The 21,621-nt window shown below is 49.1% G+C and overlaps 8 protein-coding genes across 8 annotated transcripts; 2 read left to right on the forward strand and 6 right to left on the reverse strand.

Annotated features, from left to right (window-relative positions):
- Positions 1-150: 150 nt before the first annotated feature.
- AKAW2_11916A (uncharacterized protein) lies at positions 151-477 on the reverse strand (the record flags this gene model as incomplete). The annotated part of the gene is made up of 1 exon (XM_041684453.1): positions 151-477. The coding sequence occupies one exon, from the start codon at positions 475-477 to the stop codon at positions 151-153; it is 327 nt and encodes a 108-aa protein (XP_041538636.1).
- Positions 478-1,443: 966 nt separating this feature from the next.
- Positions 1,444-2,728, reverse strand: AKAW2_11917A (uncharacterized protein; the record flags this gene model as incomplete). The annotated part of the gene is made up of 5 exons (XM_041684454.1): positions 1,444-1,691; positions 1,756-1,950; positions 2,009-2,095; positions 2,148-2,610; positions 2,693-2,728. 5 exons carry the CDS (start codon positions 2,726-2,728, stop codon positions 1,444-1,446), a joined length of 1,029 nt encoding a protein of 342 aa, XP_041538637.1.
- Positions 2,729-6,410: 3,682 nt separating this feature from the next.
- On the reverse strand, positions 6,411-7,661 carry AKAW2_11918A (wax synthase family protein; the record flags this gene model as incomplete). The annotated part of the gene is made up of 2 exons (XM_041684455.1): positions 6,411-6,867; positions 6,925-7,661. 2 exons carry the CDS (start codon positions 7,659-7,661, stop codon positions 6,411-6,413), a joined length of 1,194 nt encoding a protein of 397 aa, XP_041538638.1.
- Positions 7,662-8,695: 1,034 nt separating this feature from the next.
- Positions 8,696-10,850, forward strand: AKAW2_11919S (cytochrome P450; the record flags this gene model as incomplete). The annotated part of the gene is made up of 11 exons (XM_041684456.1): positions 8,696-8,833; positions 8,919-9,026; positions 9,083-9,214; positions 9,268-9,448; positions 9,505-9,588; positions 9,645-9,741; positions 9,791-9,914; positions 9,971-10,087; positions 10,138-10,309; positions 10,378-10,624; positions 10,685-10,850. 11 exons carry the CDS (start codon positions 8,696-8,698, stop codon positions 10,848-10,850), a joined length of 1,566 nt encoding a protein of 521 aa, XP_041538639.1.
- A 195-nt stretch (positions 10,851-11,045) lies between these two features.
- AKAW2_11920A (uncharacterized protein) lies at positions 11,046-11,681 on the reverse strand (the record flags this gene model as incomplete). Its single annotated transcript, XM_041684458.1, has 1 exon — positions 11,046-11,681. The coding sequence occupies one exon, from the start codon at positions 11,679-11,681 to the stop codon at positions 11,046-11,048; it is 636 nt and encodes a 211-aa protein (XP_041538640.1).
- Positions 11,682-13,239: 1,558 nt separating this feature from the next.
- Positions 13,240-14,619, reverse strand: AKAW2_11921A (uncharacterized protein; the record flags this gene model as incomplete). Its single annotated transcript, XM_041684459.1, has 7 exons — positions 13,240-13,558; positions 13,607-13,702; positions 13,747-14,123; positions 14,167-14,240; positions 14,285-14,318; positions 14,371-14,390; positions 14,436-14,619. 7 exons carry the CDS (start codon positions 14,617-14,619, stop codon positions 13,240-13,242), a joined length of 1,104 nt encoding a protein of 367 aa, XP_041538641.1.
- Positions 14,620-15,410: 791 nt separating this feature from the next.
- AKAW2_11922A (FAD-binding oxidoreductase) lies at positions 15,411-17,141 on the reverse strand (the record flags this gene model as incomplete). The annotated part of the gene is made up of 4 exons (XM_041684460.1): positions 15,411-15,685; positions 15,733-15,953; positions 16,087-17,006; positions 17,061-17,141. 4 exons carry the CDS (start codon positions 17,139-17,141, stop codon positions 15,411-15,413), a joined length of 1,497 nt encoding a protein of 498 aa, XP_041538642.1.
- A 2,116-nt stretch (positions 17,142-19,257) lies between these two features.
- AKAW2_11923S (uncharacterized protein) lies at positions 19,258-21,435 on the forward strand (the record flags this gene model as incomplete). The annotated part of the gene is made up of 1 exon (XM_041684461.1): positions 19,258-21,435. The coding sequence occupies one exon, from the start codon at positions 19,258-19,260 to the stop codon at positions 21,433-21,435; it is 2,178 nt and encodes a 725-aa protein (XP_041538643.1).
- Between the last annotated feature and the right edge of the window lie 186 nt (positions 21,436-21,621).

Genomic DNA, 21,621 nt, shown 5'->3' on the forward strand with positions numbered 1-21,621 from the left:
ATCTCTCCAGAATAAGAATTTAAGGTCCGCAGCTAACAGGACAAAGAAGTAGTAGATCTCCAGGTTAGCTATCTTAATAATGATATCCTTGAATAAATAGTACTTCTAGCCATCAGCAGCACACTCTATTATTACTAATACAGTGTTGTCTTACTTATCATAGTAGCAGTATAAGAAGACCAGCTCCGGCCAGAGACTTGCATCCTCGCAGGCCCGAATCATCTTGGGCATGTTCACCGAATTGGGCATTGCCCTCTCTAAGTACCACCCCGACCGGGTGATGGAACATCTCAAGCTCTTCTGGTCTCGCATTAACATCCCTAAGATGATGGGGTGGTACTTAGAGAGGGCAATGCCCAATTCGGTGAACATGCCCATATGCGCCCGTTCCAGACCCAGGCCAGCCTCCAGAACCGCAATGAGCTCGTCAAAGTAGCCATTGCGCTCATACTGGCGCACAAGATCTTGAAGTTCCATCACCCGGTCAGGGTGGTAGCAACTGTTGAGCAAGCACAAGTTTATCTTGGCATTAATAAGGAGACAAGTAATGCTTTTATTATGGCCATGTATACAGCTAAGATACAGTACTGTACTGTCTTATATTCCAGTAATATATAGAATAGTGTCAATTCACGCATTTGTAAGACACAACACCTTGAAGTAATATACCACAATCCGGAACACTGCGATGGTATTAGCGACATCGGCCCAGTCACAGTCAAAAAGTCTCACTTTGGTGAGTAGCAGTGCGCAAGGCTGCCTGATAGACTGTCTACTATCTGTCCAGGATCACCTGGATCTTTTGTACAGGCCACGCATTGCAGGACTACCAGTCCCCTCTCGAATCCAAAATAGAACTAAGATCATTTGATCTGAGGTTCAATTCAAAAACGGATAGGGATTGATCCTCTAAAGAATCGGGCTTCGAGGCTCTGCCTGGCTTTGTCTTCCTCGGTGCGTTCGGTAGTACTATAATCGATTCATAGGCAGACGCTTGTTATCCCATTTACAAGATGAGATATCCGCTCTGTGCGACTATCACCATTGACATGGAGAGTTTAAGACTATCTCACTTTTTTGTCGCCCCAATACCTCAAACATAGAAATTGTCTTCAATATGATTTCCACATATCCATCGACCTGGCTTTTCCGGGCGGCCAGCGACACATCGTTTTGGTCTACTTGGCAAGGCAATTGCTCTATTGTATCGTACCGCAAACCAGATTTGATACAGCCGGAGTAAATTTCGACATAGTATAGAATGCATACCCAAGATTGTACATAAGATGGCTACAGTTCGCATGCTTGGTCCATTTGACCTTCTAAGGCTAGTAAAAATTGGTGGTAAGCGGGAGAGGTTTGGGATAAAGTCTGAATGATCGCTTACTATATTTATTGGGACATTCACCGAACAAGACCATCAGATCATCTCTTCCTCCTCCCCTACGGCTCCTCGGTCTTCCCCCTCGGGGCACCCGGTCCCGTATTCTGCGAGTTATGGCTCTGCATCGAGAGTGCAGAATGATTATGCTTGTCTCTATCGCTGAATTGCCCGTTCAGCAGGATTGGTCTTTCGAGAGAGGCATAATCGCGCGGAGGGAGTCCCCCGGCGCGCCACCGAGGACCCGGTGATTGTCTTTTTAATTTGGTGTAAAAGGTCCAAAATGACGCCAAGCAAGCCATCATGATCGCTGTTCGCATAGTCAGATATCGTTCCCCATGTTTCAAGTCAACTGTATTTTGGAGAAGACTTACCAACACAGATCTCGATCGCGTTCCAGAAAACCAGCCAGGCAGGGCTTAGGATCCCCGTTCCTGAGACACTCAGCTCAAGTCGCACCAGCGCTATGATGATGATAAACGCCGTTAGAAAACTGACACCGATCAAGGCGAGCTTTCTCCGAATGTCGATTTTAACTCTCCACATGACGTGACCAGAGAGAATGATAACTATAAAACGAAGAGATGATTAGACTGAAGTAAATGCGAGGGTGTTGGAAGGACGTACTAGCTGCATCAGATACAATATCCATACTCGTCGAGACCTTTAGGCTCACCCGTTCATACCAGATCGAATACGCACTCGCACAAGCCTCTGTCAGAGCGGTTAATTTTAGCACTAGTAGGAGGAAAAAAATGGAACTGACCAATGCTATCCTCAAAGGAAGCCATCTCACATGCATAGTCCAGGACACCCAGTGTACCCCCATAACAGGCGATAACAAATGCCAAAACCACCCACCAGAGGATGCGTTGTGCACGAAAACGATTTCCCAGATGTCGGAAGAAGAAAATGAAGGACAGCTTGACCGACCACAGACTAGTATACGAGAGAAGGTATCCGGCCAGCTGCCCACGCAGGTATCGCACCTGGATGGCGGCAATGTTTTCTGGCAAGTTGGAGTAATCGATTGAGCCTGTGGTAAGGGTTGTTATATAGAACATCTGCTTATAGCATACCGACCACACGATGCAATTGGCAAGAGATAGCACCCAAGCCGTTAAGATCAGGACATCGTGTGTGTGCCATTTCCGGTCGACAAGATATTGGAGGAGCAGCCGAATAAGGACGAAGAAGAACGTAATGGTCTGACAGACCCAAAGCACGGCCTTGTCGGGGAGAATAGTAGTCAGCCAGCCAAGCTTAAGGTAGAAGCTTCAGGCTAAGGCGGGAGGAGTCCCTCAGACATACCACAAAAGTAGCCTCATCGATATAGTTATTCGCCATGGCACGTCAAAGTATACGCCGCCGGGGATACGAGATCCAACGCAGCTTCTTCGCAGTGGACTGCGACGGGAATGGAGGGGCAGATAGCTGAATATACTATACGTCCGGAGACGCAGCGCTGGTCAGCCTTGGCCCACAGCATTCCATCCTTATGCAACTAACGAGCGATGTATGCAGCTGCAAAGACTTCGCTGCACCGCCCCATCCATTCCGATACTGCAACAGTCGCCCGGATTGTAAGCATCCGCACGCCCTGTGTAATACTTTTGCGGATGTAAGCGCCCCAACCTTCAAGGGTACATTGCACTGCAGGCTATGAATAGCTGAGAGACAATCATTGGCAGCGTAAGATTCTTGAGCTTACACATAGCAAGGGAGGCGGGGCGACGAGTAAGCATTGTCGGAGTAGACGCATAGCGGGACAGTGTTCGTTTCGAAAATTACAAGCATCTAATCAGCTCATCAGCCGTCATACACTATCTGTATTTGAAGTACAGCTAGCCAGCCTGATGTCTCGCATCCCCACGAGGCTGTCTCACTAAAGTAGTGTTAGGCTGTTAGCTATCGAGATCGGAGCATTTGTAAGCACTAACAACCGAGTCCCTATTTTATGTTGACTACAAGCCATACCATGAAGAAACTGGCAATGGAAACTAAAGTGTCGGGACTTGCTTACTCTGCCTTACAAAACGGTGGTTTGACCTCGAGCGCACTTGCAAGCAGCGGAGCACTTGACTACTTTCTGACACGCATGAAAGATCGGCATTAGATGAGCCATAACGAGGAGTGCCGACGCACGTTTGGTCATTCTTGCTTATCTGACACTGTTCTGTCTTTGATTGGCCTTCACTATGAGACATCCCTTGATTGTCATGCTAGAGTGCATCGATCAGCAGTTTACAGAGCGCTATGAATCCGAGTAGTCGAATTGAGTAGAGTGCAATTGGAAGTGTGAGGATTTTAGTTTATCGGATCATCTTAAACCTTTTTCTCCTATATACTCGACTTAAAGTAGTTCTAGTAGATAAGGTCACATTATGTTACACTTCATATCCAATGAGAGGCCAGTCTAGTGAGCCTTCTCGAGCTACTTTCCCTCCAAGTCATTATTTTGCTTTTCAGTTGCCGCTGGCTCATTCTCATCCCCATTCGCGGTCACTTCCGCCAATTTTTTGCTCGCCGCCTCTTTCTTAACGTTGCGCCATTCCATGGCCAGAGCGAATGGGACCGCCAGACATGCGGCCGCAAGCCCAAAGTCCATTACCGCCCGAATTCCATAAGCATAAGCATCTTGCAGCGCGCGGAGGATGGTCGCATCAGTGGTGAGCGACCGTAGGCCGGTCGGACCAGCAGCGATGACGGTCTCTGCAGCAATGGGAAGATGAGATGTGCGGACTTGGTGCTCGACGCTCGTTTCGAAAATGCTTTCTCCGATGGCGACGGCTATGGCGCTGATGTTCGGTACAATTGTGAGCACTCATTAAATGAATCATCTGCACGGTGAATAGAACTTACGCGCCGAGTTGGGAGAAGAAAACAGTGATTGCTTGAAAGTCGAGTTGGTCAGCGCGAGCGATTACTGGCACCGGAAGAGATGGTTTTGGCACTTACCATTACCAATTGGTATATCGTCGTCACTGTAGAATATAAGAGTTAGCGATATCTAGAGGGATGGGTGTGCTGTCTGACTTTAGAACGACCTGGACCGCTGTGAAAGGCATCTGTAGTCCCAAACCATGTCCGACTCCGGCGATGACGAGGAATGTCGCCCATAATGCAGTCGATGTGCCGACTTCGAGCTTGGTTAGGCAGGCAGTGCCTATGATAGAGATGACTTGGCCCAGGACCATGAATGGAACCTGGCAGTGGACCTTGGATCAGCAGCGCTCATGAATCGGAAGTCAGGATATCTGGTGACTCACGTAATGCCCCGTGATTGACACAATGGCGCCTGTAAGGACAACGCCAGCGATTTGAGAAACGCCCAGAGGGATTCCCCGGATACCGCTAACTGTTGGGGAAACAAGTTGGGCGGATTGGAAGTAAAATGGGATATAGTAGAGTGTCTGTACACATAATTAGTCGAATACTAGATTGTATCTCAGGCTGGAGGCTTACAACGTAGATACTGATCTCTAAGAAAAACGAATACAGAGCACCCATCAGCACAGAGCGCTGGCGCGCAACTCGAAGGGGAACGGTGCTACGCTCCCCTTGATACCACTGGGAGAGAAAAAAGGCGATCAAAAGCAGGCCTGCACCAACAAACAGACCGATCACCTTGGACGAGCGCCATTTGCTAGAACTGCTGCCAAATTGCATGGCGAGTATTAAGCAGGACACCCAGGCGATAGTCAAAGTGATTCCAATGTAATCGAAGGATCGGAGGCGCGCGAGAATTGAGTCTGCTGGTTTTGCTCGACGGTCCTGAAGCTTGAGGAAGAATAATACCAGGATGATTGCCACGCCACCGATGGGTAGGTTGCTGAGCGATTGAAGATACGGTCAGCCAAGATCAACACGTTAGGATGAAAAGCCCTACATCCAAAAACACCAGCGCCAGGTCACATGTTGTGTAAGAATACCTCCCAGTGGTGGTCCCAAACATGCAGCGATACCGAACACGCTCAACACTATTCCCAGATACATCGGCCGTTTCTCTAACGGAACGCTCAGCCCAACGATGCTGAGAGCGCCTTGATATAGACCAGCAGCACCAACCCCGGTGATCGCTCGACCGACAATAAAAGCCGTGGAGCTCGGACTAGCAGCGCATAGTACGGATCCCGCTTCTCAGGTCAACATGGTAGACACGAAGTGTAAACAGTCAGTAGACTCACCTTCAAACAGAACGGCGACACTAAGATAGGTTGCCTTTGCATCGAAGAGCTGGAACACATTGCCAAAGGCGGGTTGAAACGCTGTGACCGTCAGAAGATAGGCTGAGCCATACCAACCCACATCATCAAAGGCTTGGAATGTAGTGGAGATACTGGGCACAGCGACACTGATGATTGTAGTGTCGAGAGCAACCAGAAAAGTTCCACAACACAAGGACACGATAACGATGGCTAGCCGCCATGTCTCCGTTGGTGTTGTAGCCTGGTTTGCCGAACCTTCAGATTGAATGGAGTTGGTTTCCTCCATCGATATCTGAGCTGTTGATGGCTTTTCTGTGTCAACAGCCATCTTTGGGAAGTCGACCGGTTAATCGCGATAGTATGCAAGGGAAGAGGACAAGGAGTCATGAGGAACAAGAGGCGATCAAGACGCCCAACTTAAACATACATAGCAACATCGGTCTCAGCCTGTGTTAGGCTGACAGCCCACTTACTGTGCGACTCGAAAAGCATCTTGGACACGAATCATGCATGCAAGGAGCAATGGGGCCACGGAAGGAAGACGTTGCAGGCACGCGGGAGTGTCTCGGACTTGGTCGGGATTTTAACTACTAACCTTTCTGATCCCCCTGCGATAAGCGGTAAATACAGTATCGAAAATACATACAGATTTACCAGTACCAAAAACACCTTGAAAATACCAATTACTACCTCACCACCCACTTCGGGGGCTGAAACCACAACCCGCATCTCGTATATGCATCATACCGCCTGCTCTGTACAACATAGGCAACCTGACTAATTATAGCGCATTGCCGACCGCTTGGCTGCACCAGGTCGCACTATTTGCCTTGTAAAAGTCCGACAACGCTCACAGGGACCACCGAGTCATTGAGACCAGCGTTGGATCGATACAACATCGGATAAAGATATGCAGGAAAAGACCAGACCAAAAAGCTTCCGACCCAGAGAAATCCAAATATCCGTTCACCACGGGACGCCGTCCAGTTGCGGGACGGCCCGCCACCGCGAAGTATAACAGAGTAGGCGTTGACGGCCAGATCTTCCAGCATTAATCCGAAGGCCTGCGTGCAGAAGAATTGCACCGCCCCAGAGCTAGAGGGCGATAGCCCCGATGACAGGTCAATGAGTAAGTGCATGAAAGCGGAGGTTGCAAACACCATCACGACCTTGGCATATCGGTCGGCGAGCGTCCCTGGCTGGAAGCGAAAGACATCGCGTGCAAAAAATCGAGAGATCGCACGGAATTTGTGGGAATTTGATTGGTGCCACACGCGACTATGCCGGCATTAGTTCAATACCAAAAAATAAATCAGAGGTGAAGGGGGGTTTTACCTCCAAAGTCTTCGCAGGCTATACGCATCCGACAAGGCTCCGTAGAATGGAGGCCAGTCCTGCGGCTTACTCCACCTCGCAAGAACGCTGGTGAATGCAAAGAGATAATAGAAACCACCCTGGCTGGCCAATAAGCCTATGCCAGCCGCAATGCCCGAAAAGACTCGGATGACGATCTCTTCCGTAGTGATTTCGGAAATCCTCCGAAACAGCGGCACACGAGAAGCAATGAGGAAGCGAGATCCCACCTCAGGATCGCCCATCGAGCCTAGCACATCGAGGCCCAGATAACTGAGGAGGATAATTCCCGCAGATCGACGGAGGAATGCGGCTCGGTCGCAGGTGACCGCTTCAGGAATGTGGTGCACTTGCTCAGACGTTCCAATGCATCGCGCATTGAAGGCCGCCCAGATACCAAACCGTACACGGGCCACCCAGGTCGAGTTTAGCGTCTTGGGTGACTTTGTCGGGGAGGGGTCAACAAATTCCCACCGTGTCAACAACCCTATGTCGATATAGTGAAGCAGTAACATGACCGAATAACCGCCTGCGAGGCTGGCCCATGGTGTCCGTACAAAGTATCCCAAGGAGGTGGAGATGCAATGGCCAGTGCATAGCGCAACAATCACCAATGCGCCAGGCCTCAGGCTTGACAGGGCCGAGGTGAATCCCAGAGTGGTCACCACCACGGCCGTTTGAAGAGCAATTGTTAAGAAAGGATTCAAGGGCATTTTCATACTCTAATGCTGGTCTTGGGGGTTGCAGCTGTCGCAAAGTAATAGCAAATAGCGGACAAAGCAGGGAGGTAATGAATGTATTGTAGGTCAAGGGAAAAGATCAGGTCTTGTGAAAAGGGGGAATAGAAGCTGGCAATGTACCTATGGCCCAACCAAACAAAGAAGCAGGGATTATTGGACACTTATTGGCCTAAAGTTGGGCAAATGACTGAGCAAGGGGGAAACCCTTGCAGCTGGCACATCCCGGTCCAGTCTACTTGGTGATCGTGGGTAGTCACAGCCTTCTTTCATTGCAAGATTTTGAAAAGAAAACAAAGTATCCGGTAAGGCTTGCGTTACAAGTGTCAATGACCTGGACACCGTTTTTGCATAACCGACGCCTCGTCCATTACACTTAGTGCTTACTCCAGACCCCGCCTGTCGATCAATTACCCTACCCGTCTCACCTCATATGGTAGTTAATAGATTCATCGTCTTGAATGAGAGTTGAGACTAATCCCAGTGCAAATGGATGAATAGGCTGATATGGGTATCTGAAACACACTGCACACCTTGAATTATGTAAATCATACTTTCGTTTTCGCCCCCACTCCTCTTCCAAGTTTCTACACCTGATTACCATTGGTAAGAAGGGCTTCTCTAAGCCTTAGTGATAATCCATTGGCTTCCCTACATGGTCTCTCGCCAGGCTTTTCGGAGGGCTGTGTGCTGCTGATGGAAGCAATGATGCAATGACGGGAAATTTTGGTCAGATGAAGCCTACAAGGCACCCACTGTTGCCGTCAGATGTGTCCTCGTCGTGTGCTTACCTTGACTCGTAAGATATCGCTGGGGTGAGATTTGGCAATCGTGATACTATCAGTGGTAACAAGCACATTACTCGTGGGTTGCTTAGGGGCCAATAGTGGTCAGGGAGAATAGCTGGGGAAGAGTAGCAGGTCGTAAAATATATAAGCATCTCTGCAAGTACACACGGAAGTGTCCAAGTTGAGCTTGACTTCCACGGCACGCGAGGATTAGCATCAGTTCTGACTATGCTTGCGGATATGCTTTATAGCAGCAGCCTGGCACTATGCCAGATGCTGGATACCAGGCGCACGTCTTACCTTGTGGCAACCCTATGGATCATTTGGCAGCTGATCAAGCTGCTCAAGATGTATAGCAAGCGCCCGGTATGCATGAATATCTCCCTCGCTTTATACAGCTTTAGTACGCGATCCAAAATCATCCACGCTAATGTCTATAAACCAATAACAGCTCAACACTCACATCGGGGGTACGTCTATTTTATTATTCGGAAAGTGGTTCACCAGTCTCGAGTTTGTGGTCGATGGGGCAGGTACGGTCTTCAGTCTCTATCAGAGGGTACGCAACTCCATTTCTACTAATCTGCGCTGAGATATCCAACTAATCGCAAGCAGTTGGGACGTGATAAGTCCTTCGCGATTCCCGCTCTCAACGAGTATCAGGTATTAGTCTCCTCCGAGCAAAAGGTTCGGGAGCTGGGGGAGAGCGCGGAGAGCGTGCTTTCATTCCACACGGCCATGGAACAGGTATGGACAATTTTTGACGTACCTAAGTATTACTGTGTCTTACAGTGCTATAGAGGATTCAGCACAAATACACCTTGTTTGGCTTCCAGCACAACGATATAGATCCGCATAACGATATTGCTAAGCGTGTCATCAAGGTCCTGCTTCGCATCAATTTACCTCAGATGCAGCAAGGCCTACAACCCTTGGTTCAAGATCTGTTTAAGCAAGAGCTGACAGATAGAGACTCGGATGGTACGTACACTTTAGTCTTGATGATGTAAAATGGCCATATCTGATTCTGTCAACAGGTTGGAGTCAAGCAAGTGGATTTACCCTAGCTAAGCACCTTGTTACACGAATCAACAATTACGTTCTCTTGGGTGAGAAGCTGGGTGAGAAATATGCCATACACCACTTTCTAGTAAGCTATAACCTAACGATGCTTTAGCTAGCGATCCAGCTTTCGAAGACGCTGTCAATCGGTACCTTCAAGACGTCGTGGTGACCATGGAACTATGTCGCCACCTCCCATCATTCCTTGTTCCGTGAGTACTGCTCTGTTGCATATCCCACGTGATATACTGATTTTCCAAGATTGGTGGCACCAGCCATGATGCGTTGGAGTGGAGCTATGCATTTCATCGGTCGCTCTGTTACTGCCGAGGTAGAAGATCGACTTGTTAAGAGCAACGGCACATCCCAGGATTCCTCAAAACCGGTGAGTCAAGAAGCCCCTCTTTTATGGTTCCGAGACTAACTTACCTGTAATGATAGTGCGACGGCATCCAGTGGGTAATAGATTCATCCAAGACTCCAGAACAACGAACAGTATCTCGACTGGCCCAACAAATAATCGCTATTCTCTTTGCCTCCGTGCATCAAATGGCCGCAGTTAGCATACCAGCCCATACTATACCTCCCCAAGGCTAATTATCCAACAGGCTCTGGTATACGCCATGTATGACTTGTGTCTCCATCCGGAGTTCATCGAGCCGCTCCGCGAGGAAATCAAGCATGCGCGAAGCGCGACCAGCTATGAAGATCACTTTGATCGGTTGCCTTTGATGGACAGCTTCCTACGGGAGTCTGCCCGACTCAGTCCATTAGATGCCTGTGAGATTCCCACATATATCACGCGCAGTTTACTTCAAGCCCGGTAACTAAAACCCGTTCAATTACAGTGTCAATTCAACGGGTGGCTCTATCACCCTACACTTTCGCAGACGGCACGCATGTCCCAACCGGAAACCTTGTTGCCGTGCCTCAAGAGGCGATTATGCAAGACCCGGAGCATTATCCGGATCCAAAGAAATTCGATCCATATCGGTTTCTGGCGGTAGATGAAGCGGATGGTTCGGTGAGAGCTTTCCCAAAGTATACAGACGTGCATTGGAACTATCCCTTCTGGGGTTCGGCGAAAAAGGCATGGTAAGCATCAAAACGAGTTATCCATAACATTTATCTGTAGCTGATAGGCCATGATGACAGTCCCGGTCGGTGGTTTGTCTCGAGGACATTGAAACAAGTTCTCAGCCATGTGATTATGGAGTACGATGTCAAGCTGGCGGATGAGAATGCATCACGAACCTTTGTTTGGACCACGGCTATTGTGCCTCGATCCAGTACAAAGTTGATGTTGCGAGCGCGAAATTGACTTTCATTTCTATAACCATTGCATTATATACGAATAACGATTTTGAACATGCTCATCTTCTCCGTACTTTCAGCCATAGATAAACGCAATATACAATACCCATCACTCTAGTCCCCCATCAAAGTACTTGAACTAGCAACAAAGCGTAACCTCCACCAAAGCAGCAAAAAACTTCCTTAATTTACTACCAACACCTCAATCAAACCTCACAACCTCCATCCCCATCACCAGCTCCCTCAACTCCCCCTCCGCAGGATACCTCTCCACAAGCCCTCCCAACTCCACCTCAATCCCAGCCCATACCATCTCATCAACGCCCGTTTTCGTCCTAGAATACAAACTTATCCCCGCCGGCATGAACATCGACTTATTAGCAAAGACAAGCAGCCACTCGTCGTCATCGTCTGCTCCGCCCCATCCCAGAATCTCCCACTGCGCACTCACCATCCGCAGCCATCCGCTCCCCCGCCACTCCATCTGAATCGGACCATGCTCTTTTCCGCCTGATATAGCTCGGTCCGTTCCGGTTGTGGTCTTTACTGAGGAAGAGGATAGCGTTTGGTAGGATGTCTTGTTTGTGAGGATAGGGGTGGGTGAGGTTGTAGTAGGTTGGGAGAGCGCGCTTAAAGGTAGACTGCCTGGTGGAGTGGTGGTGGTGGTGGTGTCGGCGGTTAGTGTGATTGTGGGGTTGCGTTTGTCGCTCCAGAAGGGACTGGAGGAGCGTGTGATATACCAGGTTCCGAGGATGTTGGTGGTTGTTGGTGGTAATGGTGGTGAATGTTCATGGCTGGAGTGGTGGTGGTGGTGGTATTTTTGGGGAGCATGGATCATGATGGGGTTTGGTATATGGAGGTTTGAGGGAACTTGGGAGGGGGTGGTAGTAAGTATCTAGGAGTGTAGGGTTACAGAATTATGGATTGGCTTTATTGAAAGCAGAGGGAATAGATGAGTATTTATATTACTACTACTGATAGAAATACCTTGGAGCGATCAATGTACATACCATGCACTCAGGCTCTTATGTTGTTGCATATTGACAAGTAAGTATGGACAGGATCAGCTTAGCCTAGCCTGTTACCTACGTATATGCGGGTTTGAAAAATACGTACTCTTTACCCTCTTACTCGATGTTGTGCCGGTATGCATACGGTATGGCCCCGATTCATTCTTCTCCACTCTATCCACATCCCTGCCTCGATGATGACTCTCGGCTTGCAATGGCCCCGGCAAGCTGATGATGATGATGATGATAATGATGCCGTTGTTCTACCACAGGAACATAGATTAGCTCCGAAAGACAAGGCAAGTACTTGATTTCCGCGAGTCTAAAACCCACAGTTTCTCCATAAATATTTCTCGAGGAGCTGCTAGCTATTGACTATTATCAGGGTGAATCTGCTCACCGCATCATTGAACTCCCTTCAACGCTTATAAGATGGCCCCCCCACCGTAGTGCCTCTTGATAAATATGGCCTCTCAGGCTTATGACTCATAAACCAGCTCCAAAGACACGTTGTCCATGAGACTAGGACCTGTGTCGTGCAATTGCATCCTATCTCACTTATCCGAAGATTCTGGTAACTGTGCGACTTGAACGGAAGTCGATGCAGAGGGGTCTGTCTTCGCGTGTGGTGCACTAGAGTGTGCAGAAGCAAGGTCTGTGGTTTTATCACAAGATGAGCAAACTGAGGATAAGAGAGAATAGAAGTTGTACTTAACCGCGTGTCAAAGAGTCAGAAGCTTCTTGCGCTGAAGCAAGCGAGACATTATTAGAGTCTTCAGAAGACACTCTTGGGTTGATGCAGAATGAGTCGAAATATTGAAAAATGCATTGCATCCAGTCGTCACGCGAAGCAGTTAAGCAGTAAGTTCATAATTGAAAGTGGTTCACTTCGTAAAGTCTGGTTTGATAGAACTAGTATTGAACCTGAGTGGAAGATCATTTATATAGCTGAGAGGGGGGGTCGAGGTCACTTAACCTAGCTAGTCTGCGTCAGATCCCATATAAACAACTAGACATTACAAGACCGAATTGATATTGGCTTACATTATTATCTCTACGTGTCATGGATTGAATAAATGACACGATCATAACACGGATACCGACTTAGCGAGAAGACGCATGATGTACAATAAACGAGAGCTTCAGAAGGCCTGTTTAAATGCCAGTAAGGGCATATATGAAGAGAGAGACGAAAGCAATACCATGCTCCCTTAAACGGACTTCAAATTGCGCTACCATCGACATCAGAACAGGGCGCATTGGTGACTGGGCCAAGCCATGTGTCTGAACGACAAATCACAAAGAATCAAGCCATATATCGGGCTATATCTACTCATAAATGAACAATATCATGTTTTATTCTATATAATGCAAAGCGATTGATACTCATCTATATTCATCCCCCTCTCTATTCTGATTCACATCCGGCATCGTCTCCGTGGTAATCTCCACCTGTACATCTTTGAATATCCTAACTCCACTATGCATACTTCCTCCGTTCTCGGCAAGCTCAATATCATCCTGTAGCTGCGTAAGGCCCTCCTTTCGCCGGGCTCGGCTTCCACCAGTATAGTCATAAGTGTAGCTGTGATAACGACGCGCAAGACTGCTGTTTTCACCGATCAAGCGAGGGGCGTAGCGGCGCAGGAAGTGGCGGAGGAAGGGGAGGCAGCTGCAGATGATGGCGAAGTTGGCTTCGATGTTGCTGCAACGCAGTTAGAGTGTGTTGTTGTGATCGGAGTAAGGAACTTACATCCACAGGTCTGGTCGACCAATATTGTAAGTTGGGTCAGAGGAATTAAGAAAGGGGATCAAAGTGATTAGACGGATGATGCCGGTGACGAGAGTTCTACATAGTCAGCAAATGACGCGAAATGGTGAGGGAATACTCACGCGCAGCCAATCATGAACATCAGCAAGAGGCCTAGCTTCTGTATCCCCGGCATGTTCAGCCCCACCACCGTTGGGATGGGTACCAAAATCAACGCAATATCAGAGATGATGTTCAGAACGGCTGTTGCAACATAGAGCGCGTATGGATTAACACATGTCCCTGTGACTGATATATCCCAACCTTTCTGGATTGGGTGGCAGCCGAAAATGAAGGCCAAGACGAGCGCAAAGCTGTAGCTACTGACTACAAACGCGATGCCGTACAAAATCCATTGTTGGTACCGTTTCTGACAAAGGATGCGATAGTAAAGGATAATCAGGCTGATTTTTGCAAGCGCCAGAGCGGGAACATAGATGATGGCTGCGGAGAGAACGACCTAGATATATTAACTTGGGTTGGATATTTTTCGAAGAACATACCTTGACATATACGTCATACACCACAGGCGTCACGTTCCAGAAATGAATTCCCATGCCCCCATGTTTGTATCCATCTGACATGTTAGTAGAGTGATAACCAATGGCAATAGGCACTTACAGATGGAGCATGCCTGGGTGCCCAGAGAGAACACCTGGAGCAAGATTAGTGGAATAGCTTCAATTCCAATCGCTGTGGCAGCCTACCCAAGCAAGGATAATAGACACTGTAAAAGTCAGATAGACTCTTCGTCATTGAGACGCTAACATACCATCATCCCATCCGAACTTATGCAGCAAATGTGCTTTGGTATACACTCGCAAGGCTAGGCAGCTAGTGCTGATGATTAAGCCCGCCGAAATCACCGCCATATTTGCCGTATACAGATGGCGATGCGAGTAGTCAAAATCGTACGTCTCCCCGGGGGGAGGGTCCGCCATTGTAGTAATGGCCATCTTCAAGTGGCATTGAAGGCCAACAGCCTCTCATTGGAACCTCACACCGGCATAAATTATAGAAGGGTTCCAGAAGGGAGCTTATACTCTATGAGGCGCCCCTGAGGCACGGAAGGCCTAGTCGACGGCACAGACAGAATAAAGAGAAAGAATTTGTATTTCGGTCATTTTTGTTTTTCTTGCTTTTTCTCTTCACGGAAAAGCGTATTGTGTGCGCTTTCCAACAAGGAATGTGCTATCGAAAGCTTATGCACGCTCTCCCAAGACGACAAGGATGTGCGCATCCTTCATTAACAGTGGTAAATTGGACCACATGCCGAAACTACGATGATTAACAATAACAACTCCGCCAAGCTTGAGGACTTTTCCGGTGCTTGGATAGTGTCATCTGTGTGGAGCGGAATAATATGCCATCGCGTCCGGCTGTCGTCCAGGCCAAAGCCTGGCCGTCCAAAGGCCCGAGGGTCGGCGGGTGTAGGAGTGGAAAGGATCGGTGGTGGAGCGCCCTAAGTACGGAGTAGAGGCAAGCGAACGATCAGACCGTGCTACTAGACTAGTTCGAATCGCGTTGAAACGGCTCGTGCTGGCTTCATCATCGGCTCCACAGCGATGCGGGTTGACTGCGCCGCATTTCCAGAGATGCACTAAGTCCGCGTTAAAAAATGGCGCAGCCTAGCAAGGCGAGATGAGGGTGGAGCATTCGTTGTCTCATTGTCTAATCTATCCCATTCTTTTTGGTGCTCTACTGTACAAAGCGCTTCAACTAGTCGTAAACTTCTTGGAGATGCTGCTTAAACCTGGCTGATCTTGAAGCCACCGGGAACCTGTACCTGGAACACTCCATCTGGATCATACTTTCTGGCCACGCGGGAGATGAATTCGACATTCTCCTCGCCATAACCCTTGAGAGGGTTCTGCGACTTGTCGGCGTAATTGAGGTAGATGTACTCATTGTGCGCCCCAATCGACTTGGCGTACTCGTCAACCTCCTCCAGGATCGACTGGCCAAGACCGATGAAAAGATCTTCGTCCTGTGCATCATCCCAAGCGTAGTCGAATAGTATTTCTGCAAACGGATTAGTGCTGCGCTAGGAACAAGGTCGGGTCACATACGGATCAGGTTCTCATCAAATCGCTCCAAGCCCAAAACATTGCCACCCTTCTCCACGCTGTGCTGAGCAAAAAGCTTAGGCCAGGGCTGGATGATTACATCCATGGCCCAGTAGTCACTCTTGACATGGCCCTTGGCCTTTTCAATGTTGTTGTTGTGAAGGTCGATTGCCTTGCGAAGGACATTGATGTCGTTCTTGTAGGTACCGGTTGTGAAGATATCCCTGTGTCGTGAGCTGTTAGCGACCCAAGTAACAAGAACCGGCTTCAACACCACCAGCGACGATCTCCTCAGGAAGATGCCTCTTCAAGGGAGAAAGACGACCGAAATTGGCTATCTATTAGGGACTGGCTTACCGGTATCCCGCCGCCTGAACCAGCTCCTGCGTCAGGTTGTAAATAGTAGCAAACCGCATCGTGTCAGTGGTGTTTGGAATACTCGTAAACTCATGGAATGCGGGTGCAAAGGCAACAGGTTTGGTGTATTCCAGGGCATCGGCAATAATGTTCTGCCCCGTCGTTGAGCTGTACTCCCACATCCCGATCCAGGATGCGTAGGGGTCATTGTGGATGTTGTTGGTAAAGTTTACTGCGGCCGAGAGCTGTCGGTCGGTGGTCGAATTATCGTAGACGACCAGTCCACCCCAAAGCATATCATGAGGCAACGTCTTGAGGTCATACTTTGTGACAACTCCAAAGTTGATCGATCCACCCTTCAACGCCTTGTACAGATCAGGATGGCTAGTCCGGTTGGCATTGATGATCGATCCGCTGGCAAGAACGACTTCAAAGTTCTCGACGTTGTCACAAGCAAAGCCTACACGTGCGGTGTAGAAGGTGTTTCCACCTCCGATCAGGAACCCACCCACGCCAACTGGTCCACCGCGTCCTCCAGGCACAGTGACACCATAGGGATCAAGAGCCTTGTAGACCGCCTGCCAGCGCGCCCCCGGCTGGATAGATGCAACGCCTTTATCCTTGTGGTATGTGGTGCTGTTCATCATGGACAGATCAATGGTAACACCCTGCCCGATATCTGCTGCACCAGGCCAGGTGGTATGGCCACCACTGCGCACAGCGAATGGGCATTGTGTTTCGCCGGTCTGGGTCAGAGTCGAGACAATGAGCGAGACATCCTCCGTAGAGTGTGGCTGGACAATACACGTAGGATCGAGCTGAACATTGACCGCAAAGTAAGATGACACGGACTCGTTGTATGCCGTGCTGGTAGGATAAAGGACTTGGTTACGCAGGGAGGTCGCTTGCAGAGCGGCGCACTAGGTAAGAAGGCAATTAGTACACACACTAAGTACTGAACACAAATCACATACACAAAGTTGCGTAGAACCAAGTCCGAGGCTGGCCTCGGGCAGAATGCTAAGGACAGGGACTGCCGCACTGGAGACCTTCATGTTGAGTTCGTCTATTGGAAACGCTTGGAAATATTTCCTCCGACTGCGTCCCTCAAGATGGCTACACTATCATAATATAAATCGAAACGCTGCAGCAAGCGGGCTAGGGAATACTCCTGCCCTTAGTGCATTATCGTAGCGGATTCCCCTTGCTCATATTTTGACACAGCCGGAGTGGTCCCGAGCCGCAACAAAGTACATGGCTAGTTGGCTACATAGGGCAAGTCAGCCCGTATGGCACGATTGGAATTGGAGTAGCCGTGGACGGCCTGTGTAAAGTTTTCCTGTGGAGTAGGTTGTATGAAGCGAACGAGTTCATGTGCGAATCCCTATACGAGCATGTCGATCAATTGCCGTCTACGTTGTAAGACATGCTGGCAGGCCCAAAAGGGCGATTGCACCGGTGGTTCAGATTGTCTACAGAGTAATAACTGGCCGAGGCTTGATTTGACGGCTGGGCGGCCCGGTTAGTGGGTCTCTTATTGACAGGCACACTTCCCTTCGCTGTGGAGCTCCCTTATATAGTGGGAAAGCTAGTTGGCAGCATACTAGGTTTTAGTGTTGTTCGAGCGGGCGGGGAAACCAACTCGGAGAATCAGACAGCCGCCTCGTCGGTATCTTTACCATGAAATATCATGAGAAGAGCGAAAATAGAAAAGGTCATTGAGTATAAAACAAGGCGTAGGTCGAACAGAGCCAGGGCTGAAGATGTTTCCCACGAATCCGCGCGGGTGCAGGGATAGGGGTCAATGGGCGCGAAACACTGCCTAATCACCTAATTGAGAGGGTCATGGCAGTTTGCTCAATGCAAAGGCGCTGGCTTGCGCTCCTACTCGTTCTGCATTTATTACCCTTCCATGGGTTCCACCATCACGTCGTATCTCCGAAGTTCAGCCAGCTCTCGCCTTCTCATCGGGCCCGTCATTTCTGTTTGCTGCCAACCGCTTTCTACGATCCTCCACTTGGTAATTAGGTCTGCTGTCTAGACTCGGAATCAACCACCGGATGTAACCTATCTGTTCCGATTTGACGTTATTTGGCAAAATCCCGTGTGTTATGTGGCCAGATGCTGATAGCCAGACTGCTAATATAAAACCACTTATTGCACACGAGGCTGGAAATACCTGCGCGACATATTGCAGATGTGAATTTGTGGCGGTAGCCGTGAAACGCGGTCGAACATTTTGATTGAATCAGTACAGACTTGATATAGCGGAAGACCATGTAAGTAAGTCACTTCCCTCCCTTGCCAGGTCAATCCTGATTTCGAGGATGGTATACATCTTGTGAGATATTTGCCTTATTGCTTAAGATGAGCTAGGCGTAGTGGCTGAAGGGTAGGCCTCTTCGACTTTATATCTTGGATGAAGTTTATGTAGCATCGTACTTTGTAAGTGTAATCCTTATGTGAAGTCCTGAACTCTTCCTTTGGTGAGCCAGAATGGAATTTGTCATGAACACCTTTTTGTGCCGCTGTTCGTCCGACCAATCCTGGAGAGCGAGCTATTGGAGTCAGCCTTATCGGCTCCTTTTCGTTTTATCCGGGCCTGCAAGCCACCCAGCACCTAGCAGGTACAATTTTTTTGAATTCTGGGTCCTTGTTTGATTCCGGAACTGAAGTGGGATAAGTTTCATAGTATTCGCAGATACAGACTGTCCCGCTGGCACTGTCGTTGTCATTATCGACGCAGAGAATCAGAGCTAACAGTAAAGCTAGAGTGAGCTGAAGGTGTTGTCAGCATGAGAGTATCTGCAATCCTCTCCGGACCTTTTTCTCAAAGACTTAACAAGGATGATTCCAATATTGCGAATGCACTTCACATATAATCAGAGCCTATGGTGTTTGACTGTTGAGTTGCTCCGTCGCGGAGTGAATCCGAGCGGCACGCGGCGGAGAAACAAACAGTGCAAACACCGCATCTTATCAGAAAACTTTCCCATCCCAACTGCGAAAGTTGATCAGTCAACTGCAGACGCCCCGGCCTTGTATCTGTCGCCGGTGCCGCAATGCCCTCCTGATTATACGGGCGCGCGAGAGAGAAGGGAATGATTTCGCCATCTTCCCTAATCTTATGCCTGTGGTGCGGTTGCCTCTTGGCCCTTTTTATCTTCGATCATGAGCAGCCCAACTCCATATGAACCAGACGAAGACGACGACGACACATCGGAATACAAGCTCGAGATCAAGCGTTCACAAACAAGCGCCCCGTTACCGGTTCCTCCGTCAACTGGTCCCACTTCGTCGACAACAAATCCACCCGTGCAAACGTCGAAGACGGAACGCAGGTCCGCAAGAGGCACGCGGGCCCAGGCGCTAGAGGATCTACAATTATCGCTATCGAAGGAGTCTGCGGAAGCATACTCTAGCGTGCTTGCGGGAATCATCGGAGATCATGCGCCCGTCCCTACAATCAACGGTGGTGAGAACCACATTACATCGCAGAATGGAATCGTGACCTGGACCCCGAAGGAAAAGGAGGTACTATATAATGTTTTGGATAGGAAGAGCAAGGATGGGGTTCAAGAAATTTCTCGTCAGCTAGGCTCAAAATCTGAGCTTGAAGTTCAGGAGCATTTGAACCTGCTCCATACGGGCCTGGAAAGACAGCACCTAAAAGATCGTCATACTAGGACAATTATTCTAGGTGAAGTACCCGCAGCAGCTGAAATAAGCAAGGACTGCTGTGATGAGCTCGACCAATACGCTGAATTGGTTTCAATGGAGGAGCAGTTGGCAGAAGATGTCGCTGGAAAGCAGAAGCATCAAGACCTGTGGATCATCAATCGGGAGACAGCAGAAGAGCTTTCGCAGAAAGTCAAGTCCCAGGGCGCCGATCCAAGTGCTAGCTCCAGTGCGCATCTTACGGCTGAGCTCTTCAATATGAGAAAGTGGATCCGGCTGTCAGAACGATTCTTTATGAATTTTGGCGGTGCACGACTGGAAGACAACTGGACCAATGTAGCCTTCGCGGATGAGACACCGTCCATGACTGCCGATTCGTTCGCGGACTTCTACGCATTGACGATCAGTCTGACACGCCGTCTTGTCCAGTCATCTCTTTTCTTCGCAATGTCAAGGCTGCGAAATATGCGACAAACTGGCAATCAAAAGGCGAACGTCGTGAGGTCTCGCGATGTTAAGACTGCGCTGGACGTGCTCAACATGCAACGGGACCGTTCCGACTACTGGGTCGGCCTGGCGCGGCGATGCAGTTTGAAGGTTGAAGATTCTCGTCATCGAAAGGGGTGGAAATCAATACACATGGAGCATGATGAGGTAGAGGATATCTTGTCTGGTAAGATACCTTTGGAATCAGAGTCGCGTGAGAGAAGTGCCTCGAGGGGAAGGTCAGGAAGCCGTGCTCCAGAGAACACGGATGTTGAGGACCCAGATTACAGCGATGACGAGTCTGAATACTCCTCCGCGGCATCATCCGTGCTCTCTTCGCCTACGTTGTCTCCAGTTGAAGAACAGTCAACAGATCCAGAGGACGACCATGCTGAACAGGTTGATGGTCAGATGAGCCGTCTTGAGGAAGTGGGCCTATGGAAGCTCATTGGTGAGCCACCTCCACAGTCCCTCGAAACCCAAATTCAAAAATATGATGCGCAAGATGCTGTCCCACGGAGGCCGGTTGGCCAGCGCAAGACAAAGGAGGACCTGGTCGATTGGCGCGACAGGACGTTTTATCGCAGCGAATGGGAGGAATACGGGCATGATCTTGTGGACCTATACGACGAGCTTTCAGAAAACCGGCGGAAGAGGCGACGTTTCGACCAGACAGATACAAAGCTTACAGATCGGTTGATACCGACTCCTGATCAGCCGCGTGTCGGCCTTTCTGACACTCGAGTCATGGAAAATGACAGCGACCATGCGAATGATGAAGGTGACTACGATGAAATGCGGGTGGATGAGCCGACACCATCCAAATTTGAAATGGAAGGGTTTCCAGATAGAGAAGGTTCCTCCTCACAGGGCGAAAGTCCTATATCCGAACATGCATCTCGCCTGATTGAAGAGCTTGGGGGTCATTCAGAAGGGTATCAGCCACGAAGAGACCTGAGATCAGGCGTTATGCTAGTCCCTTCCAAGGCCACGGAAGCAGATAGTCCTCCACGTCGTCGCCTTCGCGGGGCGATCAAGCCTCAATCGGATAGTGAGGCAGCGTCTAGTACTGACGACAATCTACCTGAGCTACAGGCAGCCTCGTCCGAAGAGGAGGAGACCGATGAAGGCGAGGTGCCATTGTATTCCCACCCAATGAGCCCAGCCGATCCGGTGTCGGACTGATCGATCCTGCTGGACTGGGTATCACATAACTTGGTTATTGTATTCAGGTCCGTTTCTGTATGAATATTTTGGGTGGCTTGATCCAGGTCTTTTGTATATAATGTCTTTCGGTATACCTACTTGCATGTTTATCTAGATACCTCGCCAAGGCGGCTATAGACTTTGTTTAGATACGAATTCAGCTAC

Source organism: Aspergillus luchuensis, chromosome 1, assembly GCF_016861625.1.
Source record: "Aspergillus luchuensis IFO 4308 DNA, chromosome 1, nearly complete sequence".
In the NCBI taxonomy this organism is placed as follows: Eukaryota; Fungi; Ascomycota; class Eurotiomycetes; order Eurotiales; family Aspergillaceae; genus Aspergillus; species Aspergillus luchuensis.